The 21,362-nt window shown below is 49.3% G+C and overlaps 2 protein-coding genes across 2 annotated transcripts; one reads left to right on the top strand and one right to left on the bottom strand.

Annotated features, from left to right (window-relative positions):
• Window positions 1-911: 911 nt before the first annotated feature.
• Window positions 912-7,382, bottom strand: SEC13 (SEC13 homolog, nuclear pore and COPII component). Its single transcript, XM_014874034.2, has 9 exons — window positions 7,276-7,382; window positions 6,902-6,946; window positions 5,818-5,933; window positions 5,244-5,395; window positions 4,574-4,707; window positions 3,668-3,801; window positions 3,062-3,182; window positions 2,130-2,276; window positions 912-1,765 (listed from the first exon to the last, which is right to left on the bottom strand). Exons 1-9 carry the CDS (start codon window positions 7,276-7,278, stop codon window positions 1,655-1,657), a joined length of 963 nt encoding a protein of 320 aa, XP_014729520.1. The 5' UTR covers window positions 7,279-7,382; the 3' UTR covers window positions 912-1,654.
• Window positions 7,383-7,458: 76 nt separating this feature from the next.
• Window positions 7,459-21,256, top strand: LOC106851797 (cullin-associated NEDD8-dissociated protein 1-like). Its single transcript, XM_014874009.2, has 15 exons — window positions 7,459-7,723; window positions 9,803-9,946; window positions 11,178-11,332; window positions 11,721-11,844; window positions 12,490-12,746; window positions 13,335-13,440; window positions 14,516-14,661; window positions 14,812-15,104; window positions 15,489-15,630; window positions 16,207-17,712; window positions 18,081-18,176; window positions 18,840-19,009; window positions 19,121-19,285; window positions 19,596-19,703; window positions 19,881-21,256. The coding sequence occupies exons 1-15, from the start codon at window positions 7,656-7,658 to the stop codon at window positions 20,106-20,108; spliced, it is 3,708 nt and encodes a 1,235-aa protein (XP_014729495.1). The 5' UTR covers window positions 7,459-7,655; the 3' UTR covers window positions 20,109-21,256.
• The last annotated feature ends 106 nt before the right edge of the window (window positions 21,257-21,362 follow it).

Below are 21,362 nucleotides of genomic sequence, written 5' to 3'. Positions count from 1 at the left end.
GTCACTTTGCTCTCAGTAGTCATTATTAGTACAAACACGTTTATTCGGTCTTCATTCACTGTCAAATAGCCGATGCTTTTCCTTTCTGATGGCTCTAGAGAAAAATTTCACCGTAAAATTCATTGCAAAGACTCGTGCGGTGCGGCCGGGGCTGAGGGGAGCGGGCCCTTCCCGCCTTTCCGGCACAGCCAATCACGGCCGGGGCTGAGAGGAGCGGGCCCTTCCCGCCCTTCCGGCACAGCCAATCACGGCCGGGGCTGAGGGGAGCGGGCCCTTCCCGCCCTTCCGGCACAGCCAATCACGGCCGGGGCTGAGAGGAGCGGGCCCTTCCCGCCCTTCCGGCACAGCCAATCACGGCCGGGGCTGAGGAGAGCGGGCCCTTCCCGCCCTTCCGGCACAGCCAATCACGGCCGGCGCCGCGCCCCGCTGGCCAATCAGCGGCAAGGGCCGGCCCAGGGCGGGGCTGTGCCTGAGGGGCGGTGGGGTAGGCGGAGCTCTAATAAGTGTAATAAACTGTAATAAACTGTAATAAACTCTAATGAACTGTAATAAATACTGTCGCTTTTCCAGAGCTTCTCATAAAACATGGCTAACGTCGGTTTTAAAACGAACTTCAAGGTGTAGGAATGGGTTAATGTCCTTCTTTCTTCCCTTATGACAAGTAAAGCTGTTGTAAGAGCAGGAAAGGGAAGATGGCACTGTTTACGTTCTCCCTGGGAACTGCCAAGACCAAAGGAAGAGCAATCGGTTCGTAAAGCCTTGTCTCGTGATGTACCATTACATCAAAAAAACCCCACCAAAACCACCAAGCTCTTGCAAAGCTAATTACATGAATGGGAAGATGTCACTGTGGCCTGGCTGAAGACAGACTGCAGACTGCCATGAAAAGATTATTTAATACAGCACACAGGTTTTAACCAATAGGATTTTATTCTGTTGGTATCTCAACAAAAAAAAATCCAAACAACTGAGGTACAGTAAAGAAGTGTGACTAAAAAAAATAAATCTTCAAACCACGGTTTTATGTATTGATGTTGGTTAAATAACCCAGTTTGAGATTATTGTAAAGCAGAAGACATATGCATTCCACTACTCCTTTTCATCTTCAAGAAAGCAAAAAGACTTTCACCTGGCCAAGCACATTATTTTCAGAACGACACAAGTACAACATCACTGTTACCAGCAGAGCTAGCTAGCACACCATCAGCTAACCCAAGAACGCCACCAGCTCTTTCCCTCACTTGAAACAAAGTTTGGTCTTTGAGGGCACAGAGTATTTTCCCCCTTGCATGAAGGAGTTCACACCTCATTGTTTTGAGAGTTTCCCCCTGTTCTGTTCAAGTGCGTGAACTCTGACCACAGCACATCCAATCAAACTTGACCACTAAACCAGAAAAGCAGGGAATAATTCCTACAGTATCAAGGAGTAGTATCAGGCACAGTACTTGGCTATACTGTTTACATTTAAGGGAATGTCAATTAAGGCTGATTATCAACATATTGTAGCCTCCCAGTAATAGAGTGCTCATAAAATTGGATAATTGTTTCCCATGTTCATGTCCAGTTTAGATAAAATCAGTTCTCATCCAGCTAAAGACACATAGCAAATCAGGGACAGTGATCACTTGCTGCAGCTGGAGTGTTCCACAGTGCATCACTGCTCGTTCTGCTGCCCTTCTGTCACAGCAGACACCCCTCCTTGGCCCTTGTTCACGTCGCTGATACACGCCCACAGTCCGTCCACCGACTCCTTCCACAGTGTCACCTCAAAAACAGAGCAGACACACCTTTCAGCTTTAAACACACCCTGTTTCCCGTTTTCTTGCAGCTACCACAGCATGGGTATGGTGATAGCCTGCAGTCAAATGAGTAGAGTATATGAATTCTCAGTACCCCACAAAATCAAGTTCAGCCTGCATTTCCACCCTGCAGAAAGGATTCAGAATGTAATGCAAGTAGTTTTCCAAAGGTCAGGGTCTTCCTGCTCTGTTGATTAATCAGAATAAAAAATGTCCCCGTGGCAGCAAAGGAGACTTCACGACAGCCTTGTGTTAAACATGTGACAACAGCCTCATCTCAGCTCCTCTGGAAACAGTGCACAGGGTAAAAGCCAAGGCAGCAGTACTCACTTTGTTGTCTCCTCCAGACACTGCAAGGATATTGGCAGTGATGGACCAGCTCACGTGCCAGACAACATCATTGAACTTGTGCAGCAGCTTTGGGGACCAGGAGTTTCCAGAGGCATCATCACACGTCCAGATAAACACTCGGCCATCCTGTAACAGCACAGAGACCAAGCTGGCTGGGCACAGGAAACATAACCCTGTTCTGCCCTTGGAGCTACACTTCCAAATCACAGCTCACACACCACCCCTTGATGTGTCTGCAGGGATTTGTGCTCAGCACAGCAAGGGGGCTGTCTCCTTGCTATGCAGTAAGGCAAGGCAGGAGTACAGCTCTGATAAGAAAAACTACCAACGAATAATGACTTGGGAATACCAGAGAAGAGCCCCCAAAATACATATGCATCAGCTAAAATACTTCCCCAGAATGAGATTTTGTTTTCCAGTTACATGGCAGGAGCTCACTAGGTAGTCTTCTTGATTTTAAAAAAAAGTCATTAACAGATTAGCAGCAAGAACACAACAGTCAATATGAAGGCTGAGAACATCAGAGCTGATTAAGTATGCCAGTTATTAGAAAACAGTATTTTTAGAAGGAAGTTCAATAAATTTGATCCCAAAACACTATAATATGACATTATTTGGAAGGTCTTCCTTCTAGTGAGGCCATTCTGCTCATGATTTTCAAAACAGAAGCCAGTCTTTGGTACACAGGCACCCACACACATAAACATTTGTCCAGAAATGCTTCTATTGGTCTTCTGAGCTTGGGAGGAACAGGAATCAAAGGCTCTTATACAGAGACCCAGATAGAACAAAGCATTGCCAAGAAGACCTGTTACAGCAGCTCTATCCCTACAATCCCTTCACTAGAGAAAGGGGAAGGAAGTCATGAAGTGAGCACACCAAGTGCCTCTGTCACTCCACACAAACCTCACCTGTGAGCAGCTAGCAATGGTGCTGGTTGGCAAACCTATGGATGGAGCCCAGGCCACATCTCGTACCCAGTCACTGTGAGCCTCCAGCTTCTGCTCTTCTTTCCACTGACCCTCTTCTTCCCTGAAACACAGCCACATGGTCAGAAAGGCAGCGGCAGCATCCTTCATCACCTCATCTCCCGCTCAGGAAGGCTTTGGATTGTAGCATTCAGACTCCTTGTTCATCAATACAATACAAAGCACAAGCGTTCCCCACTTCTCCAAAAATCCCTGTGGCTTGAACTGACAAACTCCCTTCCAGGGCACAGAGAGCAGCACAAGCAAAGAGGTTCTGACCTTCAGTTACTGACAGAAATCTGCTGTTACCAAAGAGGTAACCAAAGACCATTAGAAAGCCACCCTTGGAGACAGGATCACACAAAGCTGGCACAAACTGCAAGAATCATAGGAGATACTGTGCATCACTAAGTTTCCATTTTTAAAACACTTCTCTAAAACAGCAATTCAAAGATGATACAATAGGGATGCTGAAAATATTACCTGAGATACCAACAGGGACACTCAAAGCCTAAAGTGCCAGGTTTTATCTGGCAACAAGGCACTTACTTCCAGATCTTGACCAGGTTGTCACAGCCACCAGATGCAAATCTTTTGATGTAGTTTGGCTTTTGACCAGAGGGTTGCTCTATAAGGCTCCCTGGTACAACAGCAGGAGCCCAGCTAACTGCATTACATCCAATCTAGTAAATGAAAAACATCTCTGTTAGAAGTTGCTTATTTAATTAACTAAACAAATAGATAAAGGCTGGTGAGGGAGTGAAGAACATGTAGCATATTCTCTGCTAAGAGTGGGGAATCTATTTGATTTTCATCTCAGAAAAACTGAAGTCTTGCACAATACTGGATGAATAAGAAATTCAGATGTGGTCTAGCCTCACTAAGGCACTTACTCAGAAAGCCTGAGGTAGCTAAGGGCATTTGCACACAACATAGTTCATCTTGGATGTGTAAATAGGGGAGACAGAGACAGAAACTGCAAAGACAAAAGGCATGCAGAGTTGCTGAGATTTAGGAATACAGGAGTAGAAGGAACCTTTGGTCCAAATTTCCTTCTACTGGGAGCCACTGCCATTAGCTTATTATGTTCTGCCTAAACAAAAATCTCCACAATTTTGGGAAAAACAGGAATCCCAGTTTTTCCAGATAGTGCAGATATTCTCAGGACCAAGGCCATTTCTTAGCAAGCAACTTTCAGCACTGTGTTTAACAATAATGCCCAATAAATAGGCATTGCCAGTGCTGTTTAGTGAACTTCACTGCATTTCCACTTCATTTTAGTGACTAAGAAGTACAACCTGACTACTCTGGATGAACTTAAACCATCGTTGGTTCTGGATGTTTCACATCATTTCATTGCATTTCAGTCTTTATCTAGTCAAGTCTCTAAGGCATCACCTCGGTGTTTATCTGTAGCTCTGGGAACTCTGGGCTGCTCCAAAGGACCAGACTCACCGTGTGTGCATTGCTGATCTTTTTGACTTCCCACTGCCCATCACCCGTGTAGCTCAACAAGGAAATGGCCCCGTCAGAGCTCCCACAGGCCAGGATCAGTCCATAGTCGTGTGGTGCCCAGCAGACAGAATTCACTGGGAAGGGCGAGACAGACCAGATTACAGCACAGGGACTACCTAAAACTGACTAATTCACTGGCTGCTATCAGGGACACAGTCACCAAAAGCAAGTGGCTTGAAAGCTGAGAACAAGTCAAATTCCAGCAAAAGCCAGCCAAATAGCATTGTTTACTGAGTAACAGATCTGCATTGGGAGAGTAAATAATCTGAACACAACAATTTCCATTTTAAATAAAATACAGCATGATAAATGCAGTTTTTCTTACTGGAAACAGATAGTATTTTCCTCAAGAATTCAGTTTCCTGCCATCTTTATTTGAAAGCTGACTTATTTGTATAACACCACCTATGGACACATGGGACAAATCAGTAGTGGGTTATCCAGCAATACTACCTTAGGGAAATGTCCTATTACTGCTGAACAGATTTACTCTCTCTTCAGTTTTTATCCTTTCCTTTTGGACAAAGGCTTTCTTCCTTAACACTAACAGATTTATTTCAGTCTTACCCACATCCCCTCATGTCCCCAGTCTCCCTTCCCAGCTCCATACCTGAAGAATCATGTCCCGTGTACTCGTAGGTCTTTTCCCAAGTGCCATTTTCTTCCTTCCAGATAATAACCTTCCTGTCATAGGAACAGGAAGCCAAGATATTCCCATACATAGGATGAGCCCAGGCAACCTGCCACACAGGACCTTCGTGCCTGCAAGAAACAACATCATTTGGAAAAGCTGAGAAAACCCCTTCCAGCTGCAGCTGCCTCACAGATCACTGTTGTGAATTGCTGTTCTGGGAGGGATTAGAGCTCTGACATGAGGAATGGGTAGTGTTAAGATGGCAATGTTAGTGCCCTGCCACGGCTCTCACTGTTACAGAAAACAATTCCAACTTCTATCAGTACATTTTACTTCCTGCAAATCACAGGTGCAAGGTACTAAATGAATGACTAAGCCCCACTGTGTTTCCCACTGGGGCTCTGTCCCCGCCCCAGCTCAGAGAAATCGTTCAGCACAGTGTTGGAGGAGTTCACCCTGGAATTCAACCTGCACTCTGTGCTGCCTAAGGGCAAAAGGACAAAGCATCAAGATTTTGCCCTGATGAACCTCTCCTGTTGTGACATCTCACCCCCTCAGGTCTGCAATGAGGATCTGCCCGCCGTTGCGGACATCGAAGATCTTCACGGATCGGTCTGAGGAGCAGGTGGCCAGGCGTGTGCCGTAGTAATCCATCTGAGCATCGTGCTGCAAGGAGAGCAGGGAGAGCTGGGCTCAGCACGGCACCCCCAGCTGCTGACCGACCCCACGGCAGCACAGCCACCCCTGGCCCTGCACGGCAGGGTCATGAGAACGCTTTTAAACAATCCACACATGCCACACAAGCAATTTGCTTCCCCAGCTGCTTCTTCAATCGCTATACAAACGTTACACAGAAGGAGTCCAGGGAATTCTGAGCAGCAACCAACAGCATTTTCATGACAGGGAATTCAGGCTGCTGACTACAAAGCAGTGATGTATTTTCTTTTATTTCTTAAAAGTGGGCATACAAATATTGCTCTTAATTATGTTTGAAACTTCACCCCCACCAAACCACAGAATCTTTAAGTCTGGAAAAGACCTCCAAGGTCACTGACTACAACCTTTGACCGATTATAACTTGTCACTAGACCAGAGCACGGAGTACCACATCCAGTCATTTCCTGAACACCTTCAGGGATGGTGATTACACCACCTCCCTGGGCAGCCCTTTCCAATGCTTGATAACCTTTTCTGTGAAGAAATTCTTCCTGAAGAACTAGGCTCACCTAGCTGGGCTTCTTCCTTCAACAAATTACTTTGACACCTTTCTTCCTACCCACACTAATACATCGACTCCCAGAAACATCCACATAGAGGAAAGCCATTTTTAATCAGCCGGAGTTCTGTACCAGCAAATATAAACATATCTCTATCATTTCACAGAAACGGGCAGAAACTAGCCCGCACGTGAAAGTTAAGACTTTAAATCATTTCCCCTTTCCTCCGAGCCAAGTTTTCCTCTCCACACAGTATAAAATGGCAAGATCAGGGTTTCAGACAGCATTCTGCATCCAACACCCTACGAATGTACTGTTACACGGACACATACATGCCGCTCTCTGCTCACAGAGAGCCCCAGAGCAGCTGTGTTGGAGCAGCCGCCGGACCGGGCGGAGCAGCTCCCCGGCACTTACGATCATGTCCTCGTGGGACGTGTCCACGGTGTTAATGACCGAGACCTGCGGGGAGAAGGAACAGAGCGAGCTCAGCGCACCAACGCGCGGCCGCGGCCCCTAGAGCCCCAGTCCATCCCGCCCGCCCAGCCGGGGGCAGCAGCTGGGCCCGGTGCACCCTGTACTGTGCCCGGTGCCCCGTGTGCCGTGCCCGGTGCCCCGTGTGCCGCGCCCGGTGCACCCTATACGGCGCACGGTGCCCCGGGCCGCCACAGAGGCCGCATCCGGCTGCGCTCGGGCCCCGCACCGGGCCGCCGCCGGTCCTCCGGCCCCGCTCCCTCCTGCCCCGGCCCCCGGCGCCGGTGGCGGGCCCGTCCCGCTGTTCCCCGCCTCACCATGGCGGCGGCGGCCCCGCGGTGCTCCCGGCCCGGCCTCTGCCCGCGCGCTCAGACGTGGCACGCCGGTCCCGCGCACAACCGGCCCCGCCGCGCCCCGCCCGCCTGCGACGACGTTCCGCTCGTGCCGGGTTCCGGGGGCGGCCGCTGCCTCCGCTGGGCAGCGAGAGGGCGAGGGGCGGGAGCGGGAGCGGGCACTGACCTGTCCTGCCCCGGGCACTCGGGCCGAGCCCGCCGAGCGGCCGGAGGCACGGCCTGGGCCCGGACAGAACCCTTTATCGGCCACCAGAGCCGTCCGGCCCGGCTCCTCCCGCCGCCTTGGGGTCGCCCGGCACGGAACGGAGCGGGCCGCGACCCCGGGCCCCGCAGAGCCCGCCGCCATGGCCAGCGTCTCCTACCACATCTCCAGCCTGCTGGAGAAAATGACCTCCAGCGACAAGGACTTCAGGTGTGGCAGCGCGGCTCGGGACGGGCCCCGCGGGCGGCAGCGACCCGCGAGCGGCGGCTCGGGGCCTGGGAGGACGGGGCTGCCCGAGAGGAGCGGGTCTGCAGGCGAGATTGGCATCGCTTTTATTTACAGCGCTTCGAGCCGGCTGTGTCCGAGCTGAGGGGGACGGGACGGTACTCCCCTCCCTTACCTAGAGTGATGCCTGATGAAAATGGAAGGGGGAATAATTCTGGGCAGCTGGACTTCACGTTTTTGTTTGTTTTGTGATTTAGAACATCAGAAGAACAAGCAGAAATGCTTCTAATTTGTTTTGGTAATCTGTGAGATAGTCAGCGCATTAAAAGGGGTGAGCAGACCCCCGTGTCCCTGGGTGACGGATTCTGCACCTACTGGCTCTGCTCAGGCTGCTTGGAGAACTTTCTGTGAGATAGGAGAATTTGCCTCCCTAACAGGACTGAGATGCTTTTATTTCTTTGTTTATATCAGCAGAGAAACTGACATCTTCTTAGAGTTAGGCGAATGACTCGATGTGTAAGGCACTCTATAAAAAGTAAATAAAACTGACATGCATGAAAGATTTCGCTCCTGAGCATACTGTTCTCTCAGTACCAACCTGGAAGGTAATGTTTGGGCCAGACTTGGTATTTTGAGGTCTAAGAGAGGGGCTAGTAATAGCCTAAAAGCAGGTTGGTTTTTGTAGCAGCTGCTGATGTTCTCAGATGTTAAAATAGGTACTTTATAAAGAAGTCAGTGATGGAGCAGTTGCACAGTCAGTTTGTTCAAAGAATTTACAATTAACACTCCAAAGGAGATGTGCCCAGCACACGTCATGTCACAGAGGCACTGCAGGGCCACTTCCTCCCAGCACATGGCCAAACGGGATCTGTTACAGGACCAAGTTTCTCTTGTTGCCCTCGCAGATGGATGTGTTAGTGAGATCCCAAGGCCCTGGGCAGGATGGCAGCAGCAGCGAGTCCAAAGCTGGCTGTGCTGCCGTGGAAGGCTCTGTTCAGCCTGTGGCCATAATTGGTCATGCTGGTTCCACACACACACTGAATGCAGAGTGCAGCTGAGGAGCTCTTGCAGAATCAGAAATAGATTGCACGTTGACATCTTAGGGCACATTACTGCTGTTTGCTCACTCTGGATTTCAGGCTGGCTGTGGAACACCACAGCAGTCCCTCGTTCCACATTGCTGCTCAGGAATGGGCTTGCAGATTGAAGCCTCAAACCATGACCTGTACGTGAGAGCTCCAGTGTGCTGAATGAGTGACATCAGAGGCTAATTTAAAAAGGAGCTGTCATTTTGTAACAAGAGAGCAGGACTTGGTGGTTCCTGTTAGACATCCACGCTGTGCAGGGCTAACATTGGAAAGCAGCTAACACACGATAGCCACACTGAGATTTCTTAGAACCTCAGCCTCCTATACCAGCTCCTTTCGCACTTCCTGCTCCTGGGAAAATGGATGGTTTCCAGGATTTTTCAATATCCATGTTGTACCTGTTAAAAAACTGACTGTCACTTGGGTCTTTGTTTTTCTTTCTAATCTGGAGTGATAAATACTCGAGATTTTCAGTACTGATTTTGCTCACAACAATCTAAATATAGCCTAGTGCACTTCTGAGGTTTAGTTTGCATGGAGTCATGACTTTTCTTTTTTTTGTTTTTGAAAGTGATAGGGCTTGTCCATGTGTGAGGTCATACTCTCAGTGCTAAGTTATCCAGAAAGAACAGAGCTAGGTGCATTCTTAGACCCCAGACTGCTTTTCCTAGGCCAGGTGACAAATTAATGAAAAAACACATAGTGATTTTTTCTGGCATAGTAGTCACTTCATGTAGTCACTGAGAACAAATGCTGAGTGCCACTTTTAGAGTTTTTGTTTACCTGACCCCTGTTGGGTAGTTATCTGCTTGTAAGACAGTAGTAATTTTCCTTTTTCTTAGGGCAGTGTTGTAAGTCTCTCTTTGGTAGAGTTTTCATACAAGCACCGGTTGCCAAGTTCTGTCCCAGGTGATGCAAAGGTGATGCATCTGTGTCTGCACATCAGCCAATCCACTTTTTCCCTGTGTCCTTTCAGGTTTATGGCCACCAACGACCTGATGATGGAACTGCAGAAAGATTCAATAAAACTAGATGAAGACAGTGAGAAAAAAGTTGTGAAAATGCTTTTGAAATTGCTGGAGGACAAAAATGGGGAAGTACAGAACCTTGCTGTTAAATGGTAAGAGCCCAGACAGTAGTAGCCATGTTCCCTGGCACTAATAAAGCCATCACAGACTGCAGAGAGTGTGTGAGAACAGAGCCTGGCCCTTGACACCTCCCTCAAACCTTCTCTGCAAGGGACTTTGCCCTCTCTTGCAGGCACTGCACTTTCTCTCTCTGTAGACACTCACAGGGGATGAGCACACAGACACCTTTGTAGCAGCAAGAGATGATTTTAAAAGTACTTCAGTGTTGCTGTTATAAACCTTACCACATGGAAGGCAGATCCCTAAGATTTTATTTCTTCAGGGAGAAGCACAATTTAAAATTTTGGTCGTCAAGCTCTTGTCCTCTCTCAGGCTTTGAAATCCAGTGCTGAATTTCTCCATGGATCTGTCTTTGATAGCAATGGTACTAAACGTGTGCAGACCTTATGGGCTTTAATTTCAGGTCCAAATCCTTCTCTTCAAGGGAGTTTTCACTGAACTTTGTAATGCACTTGGATTTTTCCCTGTCTTGACTCTGAGTGAAGCCTGTGCTGTTGCTTTGCCTTTGACCATTCCCGGATTTTTTTAATCCAAATGAACAAAAGCAGCAGGTTCCTCTGTTAGTGAATTCTCTGATAAAGGGATCCTGCTGCTGACATGTTCTTTCCCATCTCTTTCCCCAGCAGGGCTAAGTGGGCGTGTTCAATCTAGAGATGCCATTGAATGGCCCAGTTCATCCCAGGGCTCCAGAAGGGTGGGCCATTTGAAGACAACTTTGGGTTCCTCTGTTTTTTCCTGCTGTGGTTCCTATTCATATTCCTTTCTTTTCAACCACGTGCTGCTTGTATCCCTGTTCTTTCCCTGCTATCTTTGGCCCTGTCTTTTTGATCCCACTGTCCTGACTTTCCTTGGCCCTGTTCCTGTCTCTGCCTGCTCTAGGTTGGTTTATTCTGGGTTTTAAAGCAAAAGAGCTGGGCACTTTGCAGAGGACCAACTTCTCAGCTTGTCTGGCTATTTATCTCTGGTTGTATCTGCAGTAAGTCCATACTCATTGCAATCTCTCATCCATCCAGAGTGTGATAATGAGGAGGCCTCAAAATGGAACCAGGAATATTTCCTTTGCGTGCTAAGGAGGTGCTTAGAGCAGAATATCAGTCATTCCCAGATAGGTGGCCAGGATCTTTAAGAAGGAGCAGTGGGATGGTTTGAGGGAATGCACAGTTGGATTAGGCCCTTCATCCTGACTGGCTTCTCCTCCTGCAGCCTGGGCCCACTGGTTGGCAAAGTGAAGGAGTACCAGGTGGAGACCATCGTGGATACGCTCTGTTCCAACATGCTGTCAGACAAGGAGCAGCTGAGAGATATCTCCAGCATCGGCCTCAAAACAGTCATTTCTGAGCTGCCACCAGCTGCCACAGGTACCCTGTCCCCATTTGTCACTGAGGCAAGCGGGGGAAAATGTCGAGTCCAGAGCCTAAGGGTTTCTGTTCTTTACTCACCTACCAGAGGACAATCTAGGAAATCAGGAGGAGGGACAGTAGAGCTGAGGTACCAATGGGATGAGGGATGGAAAGAAATGAAAACTTGAGCTGTATTTTGAAACTATGTATCCCAAAAATGCATCAGCTTTTTAGGGGATACCTGAGGCTCCCAGCCATAGGATTTTCCTCTGCAGCCGTCTTAATCTGTCCTGATTAGATCTCCCAGTGATGATTTCTTTTTTCAGTGTATGAGGGAGTGAATGGTTCCTACCAGCAAAAAAGACTCCTTGTTAACTGACAGCAGGGAAAAATATCTCTCTTGCAGGTTCCACCATGACAGCAAATGTGTGCAAAAAGATCACAGCCCAGCTGACAGGAGCCATTGGCAAGCAGGAGGATGTGTCCGTGCAGTTGGAAGCTCTTGACATCCTGTCAGATATGCTGAGCAGGTACCAGAGGATTTCCTTCTGGCAGCTGTGCATAGAAGGGGGCTGCAGGGATGAGACTGCTTTTGATTTCTTTATTTCCCTAATCCTATTACTGGGACTTAAAACCACAGGATTTGGTTGACTGCTCCTAGGGAATATCTGAGTAGAGCAGGTCCCCAGCAGGGGTGAGATAACATGCCAAGCCTTTCTGTGCTTGAGAATGGCAGTGCCTCTGGTGATGGATCTCACAGAAGCTTAGCTCACACAAACTAAGGAAGGGTGAGGGCAAAGCAGGGAGGGTTTTTTTTTAGCCCTATGAGCCTATCACACAAGCTTTTTTTTTATTTCCTGGCTGCCTCTTTCTCTTGTTGCATAAGTCAGACAGTGTCGTATGTCATCTGCATGCAGGAAATTATTAGCACACCCTTGGGTCATCCAGAAGGACGCAGTCAAAAACTCCTCCATGATGGAGACAAATAAGCTCTCCCTGTGTTTTACAGAGAAAGTCAATGTTCAGACCAAAATGGCAAAGCCACCCTTCTCCTCCCCCTCCTCACAACATGCATAAAGTCTCCATAGCTGAAGGATTTTTAGATTTGTTGCTGCCAAGAGGACTTTTTTCTGAGCCTTTGACTTTCACCTTGTGCCTTGTTCTGTTCACTGCAGGCTGGGAGGAACGCTCTACTCATTCCATTCCTCCATCCTGAGCTGCCTGCTGCCCCAGCTGAGGAGCCCCAGGCTGGCAGTACGTAAACGAGCCATCATTGCCTTGGGGCACTTGGTCTTGACCTGCAGTGGAAACATCTTCTCAGAGCTCACAGAGCATCTGCTGGCAGAGCTGAAGAGGAATGAGTCTACTTCTACCACCAGGACGTACATCCAGTGTGTGGCTGGCATCAGCAGGCAGGCTGGGCACCGCATAGGTAGGATGAGCAGCTTGAAATGATGCTGGGAAATGTACATGCATTTTGGAGCAGCGTTTCTTGGTAAAAGAAGAGTGCTCACTCTTCTTAATGTATTAGTGGCTTGTGCCACCCTGTATGGTTCTGGTCTGGTTCTCTGATCTCCACTTGGAAAGGAGGCACCAGAGTATCTCTCTGGCTGCCCTTCTCTAGTGACTAAGATTGCAGCACTTCCCTGGTTTGAATTAACACCTGTATGAACTAGGTCAGTGGATTCACCCCCTTTTAAATGACAGAGGGGATGGCAACATATTGTATTACTTGTCTTAAAAGACCTGCCAGAGTTGAGATTAGGTCCTAAGAGATCTCTAATCACAGCTCTTCCTGTGACTGAAATGCCAACAAGGAGCTGCAAATAGGGAGCAGGGATCAGCTGCTGAAAACCAGCCCAGCTCGTTTTGGTGGGCTGCTGGCTCCTTGCCCGTGAGGTCTGGGGCAGGAATGCTCTGCCAGGCACAGGAAGGAAGGGGCAGGTGGCTGAGCTGTCAGCTGCCCAGGTGAGTGAAGGCTGGAATGGTTTTTCACTGCTGCTTGCTTTTTCTTTCCCAGGGGAGCACCTGGAGAAGATAATTCCTCTGATTGTTCAGTACTGTAACGTGGATGATGATGAGCTGCGGGAGTACTGTTTCCAGGCCTTTGAGTCCTTTGTGAGAAGGTGTGTGCCCTTGAGGAATGCCTCTGCACCATCCAGTGCATCCCTGTCCTCCTGGTGCAAATATCCATACGTTCAGCATCCTTGAAGGAGGGCCTTCCTGCAAGTATTCCTGTTGGAAAGGCAGTTCATATATGAAATCTCTTCTGCACATGCAGGGTTGGACTGGAATCATGAGCTGCTTTACCTCAGCATGGGAGGCTGTCCTTCTGTATTGGTTTTGCAGGAGTGGGAATTTTCCTTGTCCTTGGAGTGTTCCTTAGCCAGAGGAAACTGCCTTGCTCCTGGTGCATGGAGGGAGCTGGAGGCAGGCAAGGGGAGTTGGGCAGAAGAGCTGCTGAGCTGCAGCTCTCCTGTTGGTTGGTCAGACATTCACTGCTTGGGAAAGGAGCCCTGCAGAGCTGCTGAGGTGTTCTCCCAGGAAGGGAGGATTCAACCAGGGTGTGTATGTGTGAATTGACACATAGAGATAACCAAGGGCCACATCAAACCACAGCTGAAATGCCAACAGTAGGTTTATTTCATTACCTTGCTAATAACGCTGGGTGACAGACACAGGGACACAGGCTCTGTTTGGCTTATCCCAGCTGAGAGAAGGGCAAGGGGGTTTGCTGCCTGCCTCACTCTAACAAAGGGCTTCATGCACATCTGTGAGAGTGTATTATCTCTCCACAGGAATTGTACTTCTGAAAACATGCAGAGGATGAACAACATTAGGTATAATAAATGGAGTTTTCCCACACTGACATCTTTCGCAGTCCCAGCTGCAAGGTCACTTTGAGCAAAACTATTCCCTCCTTCTCACCAAATCTTCTGGTGTTAACTCAGTCCTCCCAACAGGATGAAGGCAATTGATTTATTTATTTGTCCTTGTAAAAATTATTGCATCCTCCCCATAGGGGAATGTGGCCTTGCTTCATGCACAGCAGGAAGGAGCATCTTTGGTTTAACTCATATTATCAAAATGTTCACACGGTCTGTTAAGACACTTCGTGATCCTTTTGAGATTAATAATATTATTTAGATATTTAAAACAGCTTAATCTCTGATTAACTCTCACAATTTTCATTTGTGATAGGTGCCCAAAGGAAATGGACCCTCACATCTCGAGTGTGATGGGACTCTGTTTGAAGTACATTACCTTTGACCCAAACTACAATTATGATAACGAGGAGGAAGAGGAAGAGATGATGGAAACTGAAAATGGGGAGGATGAAGAGCAAGGTGCCTGCTTGTGAGGATGGCAGAACATGGGGTTAACATTTCTCCCCTTCCTGCTGTCTCCTCCTGGAGAGGGCAGCTCTGAGGATCAAGTGATCCTTCAGCTGCACTTTTCTCACAATGCTGCCTTGTTTCCCCTTGTGTTGTTTCTAGAAAGCAACGACGAGTACAGCGACGACGACGACATCAGCTGGAAGGTGCGCAGGGCTGCGGCCAAGTGCCTGGAGGCCGTGGTCAGCAGCAGGCCTGACCTCCTGCAGGACTTCTACAGAACTCTCTCCCCAGCCTTGATAAGCAGGTTCAAAGAGAGGGAGGAGAATGTCAAAGCTGACATCTTCAATGCTTACATCTCCTTGCTGAAGCAAACACTGCCTACCCAGAGCTGGCTGCACTCTTCAGATGCCTCTGGCAAGGATGACATTCCCCTGAAAATGCTTCAGAACCAGGTGTGTGAGCAGGTGGGGCTGTGTTAAATCACAAAGCAATGAGAAGTAGGCACCTTGAGAATGTGGCTAGCTGAAGGAGCCCTGGGGCAGGCATCTAGAGGGCCCCAGATCCAGAGGGCTGGCTGTTTAGTGTCTGTCCCCTGCCATTCCCTGGAGAAGGTGCTGGCACAGCACAGGAGTGTGGGGTACAGCCAGCACTGCCCTTCCACCAGCCCTGGTGTGTGTGCAGGCTGAAGCAGGCTGGCTTCTGGGTGGTGTCTGGCTGGTGCCTTACTGCAGCTGTTGCTCAGGAAACTCATCGAATAAACTGTGGTAGAAATGTACCAGTGAGAGCAGCTGGGATGACTCAGGTGTCCCCTTCTCATTTGCTTCTCCAAACTGCAGGTTCCCAACATCATCAAGGCCTTGCACAAGCAGCTCAAAGAAAAGAGCATCAAATCAAGACAGGGTTGTTTCAGCCTTCTGACAGAATTGGCCAGTGTTCTTCCTGGCTGCCTGGCAGATCATATACCTGCACTTATCCCTGGTAAGCTTGTCTGTGGTCTGGAGTGAAGCAGCAAAATCCATTCTGAACGCATGTGCTCCTTGCCTGTGCGTTCCAGTTTTGTTCCTGTGAGTTACTCTGCTCAGCATTAGGACAAACACATGAAGTTCTGCTCTGTGCTGATATGCTGAACAGCTCCAAGATTAATTCTGGCCTCTGCACTGAAAGCCAGGATAAAAACGTCAAGTTCATTTCCACAGTCCCCTGACAAGATGCTTTTGGGAGGGCCTATTCCAGCCTCCTCTGAAAGCAGCTAGAGTTGTGCTATTACTACACTGAGATCAGAATACAAACGCCATTTCCTTTTGCAAAATGCAGTGTCATTTAAAAAAATCTTTATATTGACTGATACTTTAATTTGCAGCACCACATTTTTCTCTGAGCTTTTCTGGCCTGCAGGCCTATGAAGCATCCCACTGCTGGAAGGCTCAGGTCCTGCCTTTGTTTTTGGTGTGATTGTATTGTGAATATGAGAAAAGTCTCCTGTGATTGTCCCTGGCTGGATCCATGAACGTCCTTTGGGAAAAACATGACATCATGGTATTGTTTTCTGCACAGGTATTGTTTTCTCCTTGGCGGATAAATCCAGCTCCTCCAACATGCGGATCGACACGCTCTCCTTCCTCCACGTCCTTCTGTGCAACCACCAGCCAGAGGCATTTCACCCTCATGTCAAAGCCCTGCTGCCTTCTGTTGTGACCTGTATTGGAGACCCCTTTTATAAGATCACGTCGGAAGCTCTGCTGGTAACTCAGCAGCTTGTGAAAGTTATCAGGCCTTTGGACAAACCTTACAGCTTTGATGCCAAGCCCTACGTGAAGGACCTTTTCTCTGCTACTCTGAAGCGGCTGAAGGCAGCTGACATCGACCAGGAGGTGAAGGAACGTGCCATCTCCTGCATGGGACAAATCATTTACAATTTGGGAGACCATTTAAGCACTGACCTCCAGCCAACCTTGAAGATATTTCTGGAGAGGCTCAAAAATGAAATCACCAGACTGACAGCAGTCAAAGCATTAACCTTAATTGCTAATTCTCCACTTCAGATAGATTTGAGACCCATCCTAGGGGAAGGTCTCCCCATTCTAGCTTCGTTCTTGAGAAAGAATCAACGTGCCTTGAAACTGAGCACCCTGAATGCTCTGGACATCCTGGTGAAGAACTACAGCGACAGTCTCAAGCCTGCCATGATTGAGGCTGTGCTGACAGAGCTCCCTGTCTTAATTACTGAGAATGACATGCATGTGTCCCAGGTGACCATCACGTTCCTCACGACTTTGGCCAAGATTTACCCATCCTGTGTCTCCAAGATCAGCGGCTCCGTCCTTGCTGAAATCTTTCAGCTTGTCCACTCACCTTTGCTTCAAGGAGGGGCCCTGAACGCCATCATCGACTTTTTCCAGGCCCTGGTCCTGACAAAGACAGCTGCCATGGGTTACCCAGAGCTGGTGAAGCAGCTGACAGCACCCATTTACTGCTCGGGTTCGGCCGGGGCCTCGCTGACCTTGCACAAGCAGGCGTACCACTCCGTCGCTAAGTGCGTGGCAGCCCTGTGCTCAGCCTGCCCGAAGGAAGCCCCTGCCACAGTGAACCAGTTTGTCCAGGATGTGAAAAGCGCCAAGGCCAGCCCTGCTGTCCAAGTGCTGGCTTTCCTGTTCCTGGCAGAGGTGGGCCGCAGCACGAACCTCAGTGCTCAGCGGGAGCTCAGGCCCGTGCTCCTGGAGGCGTTCTCCTCCCCCAGCGAGGAGGTGAAATCCGCCGCCTCCTACGCGCTGGGGAATGTCAGCGCTGGCAACCTGCAGGAGTACCTGCCCTTCCTGCTCAAGGAGATCAGCAGCCAGCCCAAGAGACAGTACCTGCTGCTGCACTCCCTGAAAGAAGTCATCAGCTCCTCCCCAGCTGACAGCCTCACGCCCTACGTGGAGGATATCTGGGCTCTGCTCTTCAAGCACTGTGAGTGCACAGAGGAGGGGACACGCAACGTGGTGGCAGAATGCCTGGGCAAGCTGACCTTGGTGAACCCTGCTGAGCTGCTGCCCCGGCTGAGGAAACAGCTGTCAGCAGGTAATGGCTAGGGCAATGGCCAGAGCAGGGAAATGCTGCCTTCTGATGGAAATTCCTTTTGTAAACTGCTTGTGGGTACAACAGGGAGCAAAGCCAGTTGAGAGGAGAGCAGGTGACAAGATGGATCTCTCTGCAAGGGGGATCACAGGAGCCCTGGTCTGCACAAGAGCAGGAGGGTGCTGGGAACAGGGACTACACAAGGAGATTGTACAGGAGCAGATTCAAACACAGAGTTGATAAGAAGAATCCTCTACTCCCTTTTGTAACACACGTGTAACAGGACCAAGGGCAGAATATGTACTAGAGAGTTATAGCAGTGATTTTTCTCTCTTGATTTTTCACAGTTTATCTTCCCCTCTCTGTTGCAGGCTCCCCTCATGCCCGGAGCACCGTGGTTACTGCCATCAAGTTCACGATCACAGACCAGCCTCAGCCCATTGATGCTCTCCTGAAAGGCTGCATAGGTAGGCTGCTTTGGAAGGGGCATGAGCTGGGGACATGAGGGCTTGGGTGTTGCTAGCAGCTCAGGGATTTTCCACTCCTGTGTGAATCTCATCTAGTCCAGTTTTTAGCAGTGTTTCTCAGCTTTTGGGATTAAACAGCAACACTGTGTTGTGTTCCTAAATGCGCTGATGCCTCGCTCTTGGCATGTTTCATTGTTTTTTAAAGTGCTTAAGTTCTTTCCGCATTTAATCTTAGAATTCCAATACCCCACAAAAGGATCTTCAAAAGTACAATGTACATGAGTGTTTGAGTCCAGGGAGCCCACACATGGATCTGCTGTATAAAACTGGCCCTTCTGTTTCACAGAAGTTTCATCAGATGGGATCTAAACGAGAAAAATGCCCCACAACTTCCTTGAATAACAAAGCTTCTGATTTGACTTTAGGGTGAGGTAGCTGTTTGTTTTTATGCTGGAATGCAGGACAGTCATGTTTCTTTCCTGTACCAAATGGAGGGAGAGAAAGCATCTCAAATGGCTCTGACAGACTGTGCCACTAGTTATTTTACCATAAATGCTCTTATAACCAGCCTCCTTGAAATACACCCCAATAAACTTTCAAAATACTGCAAAAATATTACAGTCTGTTGGCTGCAGGACTGACCAATGTGTTCTTATCCCACAGGTGACTTCCTACAAACTCTGCAAGATCCAGACCTGAACGTTCGCCGTGTAGCTTTAGCCCTGTTTAATTCTGCTGCTCACAACAAGCCTTCTTTAATCCGGGATTTACTGACCTCAGTCCTCCCCAGCCTGTACAATGAAACCAAAGTGCGCAGGGAGCTCATCCGTGAGGTAACTGGGCTTGCCTGGTGCCACCGTGACCCACAGCAGCCTGTGGAGCCCAGGTGGAGCTGTTGCTCTCTCTGCTCTTTGGGGACAGCTGTGCTGTTTGTCTCGGTTCAGGTAGAGATGGGGCCATTCAAGCACACAGTGGACGATGGCCTTGATGTGAGGAAAGCAGCTTTTGAGTGCATGTACACCCTGCTGGAAAGCTGCCTGGACCGGCTGGACATCTATGACTACCTGAACCACGTGGAGGATGGGCTGAAAGATCACTATGATATTCGGGTAGGTGCTGTGCCCTGACTGATGTAATTTTCTCTGTGGGGCTTGGCCTGTAGTTGGGCTGTGTTTCCCCACAGCCCCAGGCCAGGGGGTGCAGTGCCCCCAGGGCTGCCAGCCCTTGGCAGACACCTGCAGCACTGTGCACACCTGGGCCACTGCAGCTCCAGCCCCCTGGCTGCCTGGGGAGCATTTCCAGCTCTTGGCAGAGCCCTTTGCACAAGTGCAGAGAGCTGAGCACGGTGCAGGTACAGCCCAGGCTGTGAGCAGAGCTGGTGGTGCAGAGAACCAAGAGCATTCCCTCCCCTCGTGGCAGATGCTGACGTTCATCGTGCTGGCGCGGCTCTCGGTGCTGTGCCCCGGCGCGGTGCTGCAGCGGCTCGAGCGCCTCATCGAGCCCCTCCGGGCCACCTGCTCCACCAAGGTAAGAGCAGCTCCTGCCCGGAGCCGCCTCTGCTCCTGGCCTTCTCCCTCAGTGCTGCTGAGCCAGCCACTTCCCTCACTTCCCCAGCTGGAAATCCTCTGCTGCTCTTTGCTGCTCTGTTGGTTCTGTGCCTGTACGGGCTGTTCTAAATGCCCACTGAAAACTTTGGATTTGCAGGTGAAAGCTGGTTCGGTGAAACAGGAGTTTGAGAAGCAGGATGAGCTGAAGCGCTCGGCCATGCGGGCAGTGGCTGCTCTCCTGACCATCCCCGAGGCAGAGAAAAGCCCAGCAATGGCTGAGTTTTCATCCCAGATCAGATCCAGTCCTGAAATGGCATCACTTTTTGAGAGCATTCAGAAAGATTCTGCCTCCCTCCCCACCTTGGAGTCAATGGACATGAGCTAAGATGTTTTTCCCCACCACCCTCCTGCCTTTGGGATGCCCCAGCCAGACACCAGCTGGGTGGGGAGGAACAAATACCATTGAACTGCTCTCCTGCCACAGCCAAACCCAAGTTCCTGGGCAGCCACAGGAGAAACTGGGGATGGTGTGTGAAATGTGACAGCTGGACAGGACTGGTTTGATTCAGCTGCACTTGTATCAGACACCTCAGTGATTTGGAATGAGACCTGAGATCAGGGGAATACAGCCTCATGTAGGGGAGGGGCTGGAAGATGAATATTCCCATTTTTAAGGAAGTTTTAAGGGGGTGCACAAAGCAATCACAGTTGTGGTTCCATGAACAATGGAAACGACTTCTTCAAATACTCCTTACTGCAGTACAAAGGTTTTTTAATCACTGCACATGCACTTTCTACCTAAAGTTGCCCAAGAATGTATTTATAGTGTTTTCACTAAAAGACATGGCTAAAAACTGGAAGCCATGTCTTTATGAATGGGTTCATCCCACAGGCCTTTGGGAAAGGAGGCTTGCACCTGCCAGGCTGCAGAGGCTGCACAGGGCAGGGGGGTTACCTGACACCCCCACCCTCCTCCTGGGGCTTCAGTCTGGCATTTGGGAAATACAAAGCTTTGTTGCTTAGCTTTCATATTTATGGTTTTGACTGCAAAATACCTCAACCGTCTTCCCCGAGGGATGATTATTGATTGTTTCAGTGACAAACCCTGCTTAAAGCTTTGCTTTGCACTAACATGGCTTCTCTTTCCCCTTGGAGCACCTCAGCGTTGGTGTCACCAGCCACAAGGGTCTACTGGTCCTGGTCACACAGCAGCAGCAGGCATCTGCAGGAGCACCAGTGGTCAGTGTCAGTCACAGGGGTCAGAGGTGGCAGGCAAGAGCCAGGGATGCAAGCACACAGCCCATAGTGGTTGCTGTGCTCAGATTCTGCTTTGTGCAAGAGAAAATGCCTTAAGAGACTAAGGTTCTAACAGCCAACTAGAGGATGATGCCATCATGACACTGCTCTAGCCATGAACTGCTCTGTGCTTTCTTTTCTATTTTGACAGAGTGGTTGATGTGAGTAGTATTTATAGTGCTGTGTGAAAGGACAGCTGTTGTCTGGGTGATATAGAAAATAAAATACACTTGTGAAGCTGTGTGCCCTGAGTTCACTGACCATCGCCATGCCACTGCTCCTCGAGTGCCCCTGACAGCAGAGCCCTGGAGCCACACACAGGCTGCTGCCCCTCCTGTGCCCA

This window comes from Sturnus vulgaris, chromosome 11 (assembly GCF_052056855.1).
Source record: "Sturnus vulgaris isolate bStuVul1 chromosome 11, bStuVul1.hap1, whole genome shotgun sequence".
Lineage (NCBI taxonomy): Eukaryota > Metazoa > Chordata > Aves > Passeriformes > Sturnidae > Sturnus > Sturnus vulgaris.
This window is presented reverse-complemented; position numbering and strand designations above follow the sequence as displayed.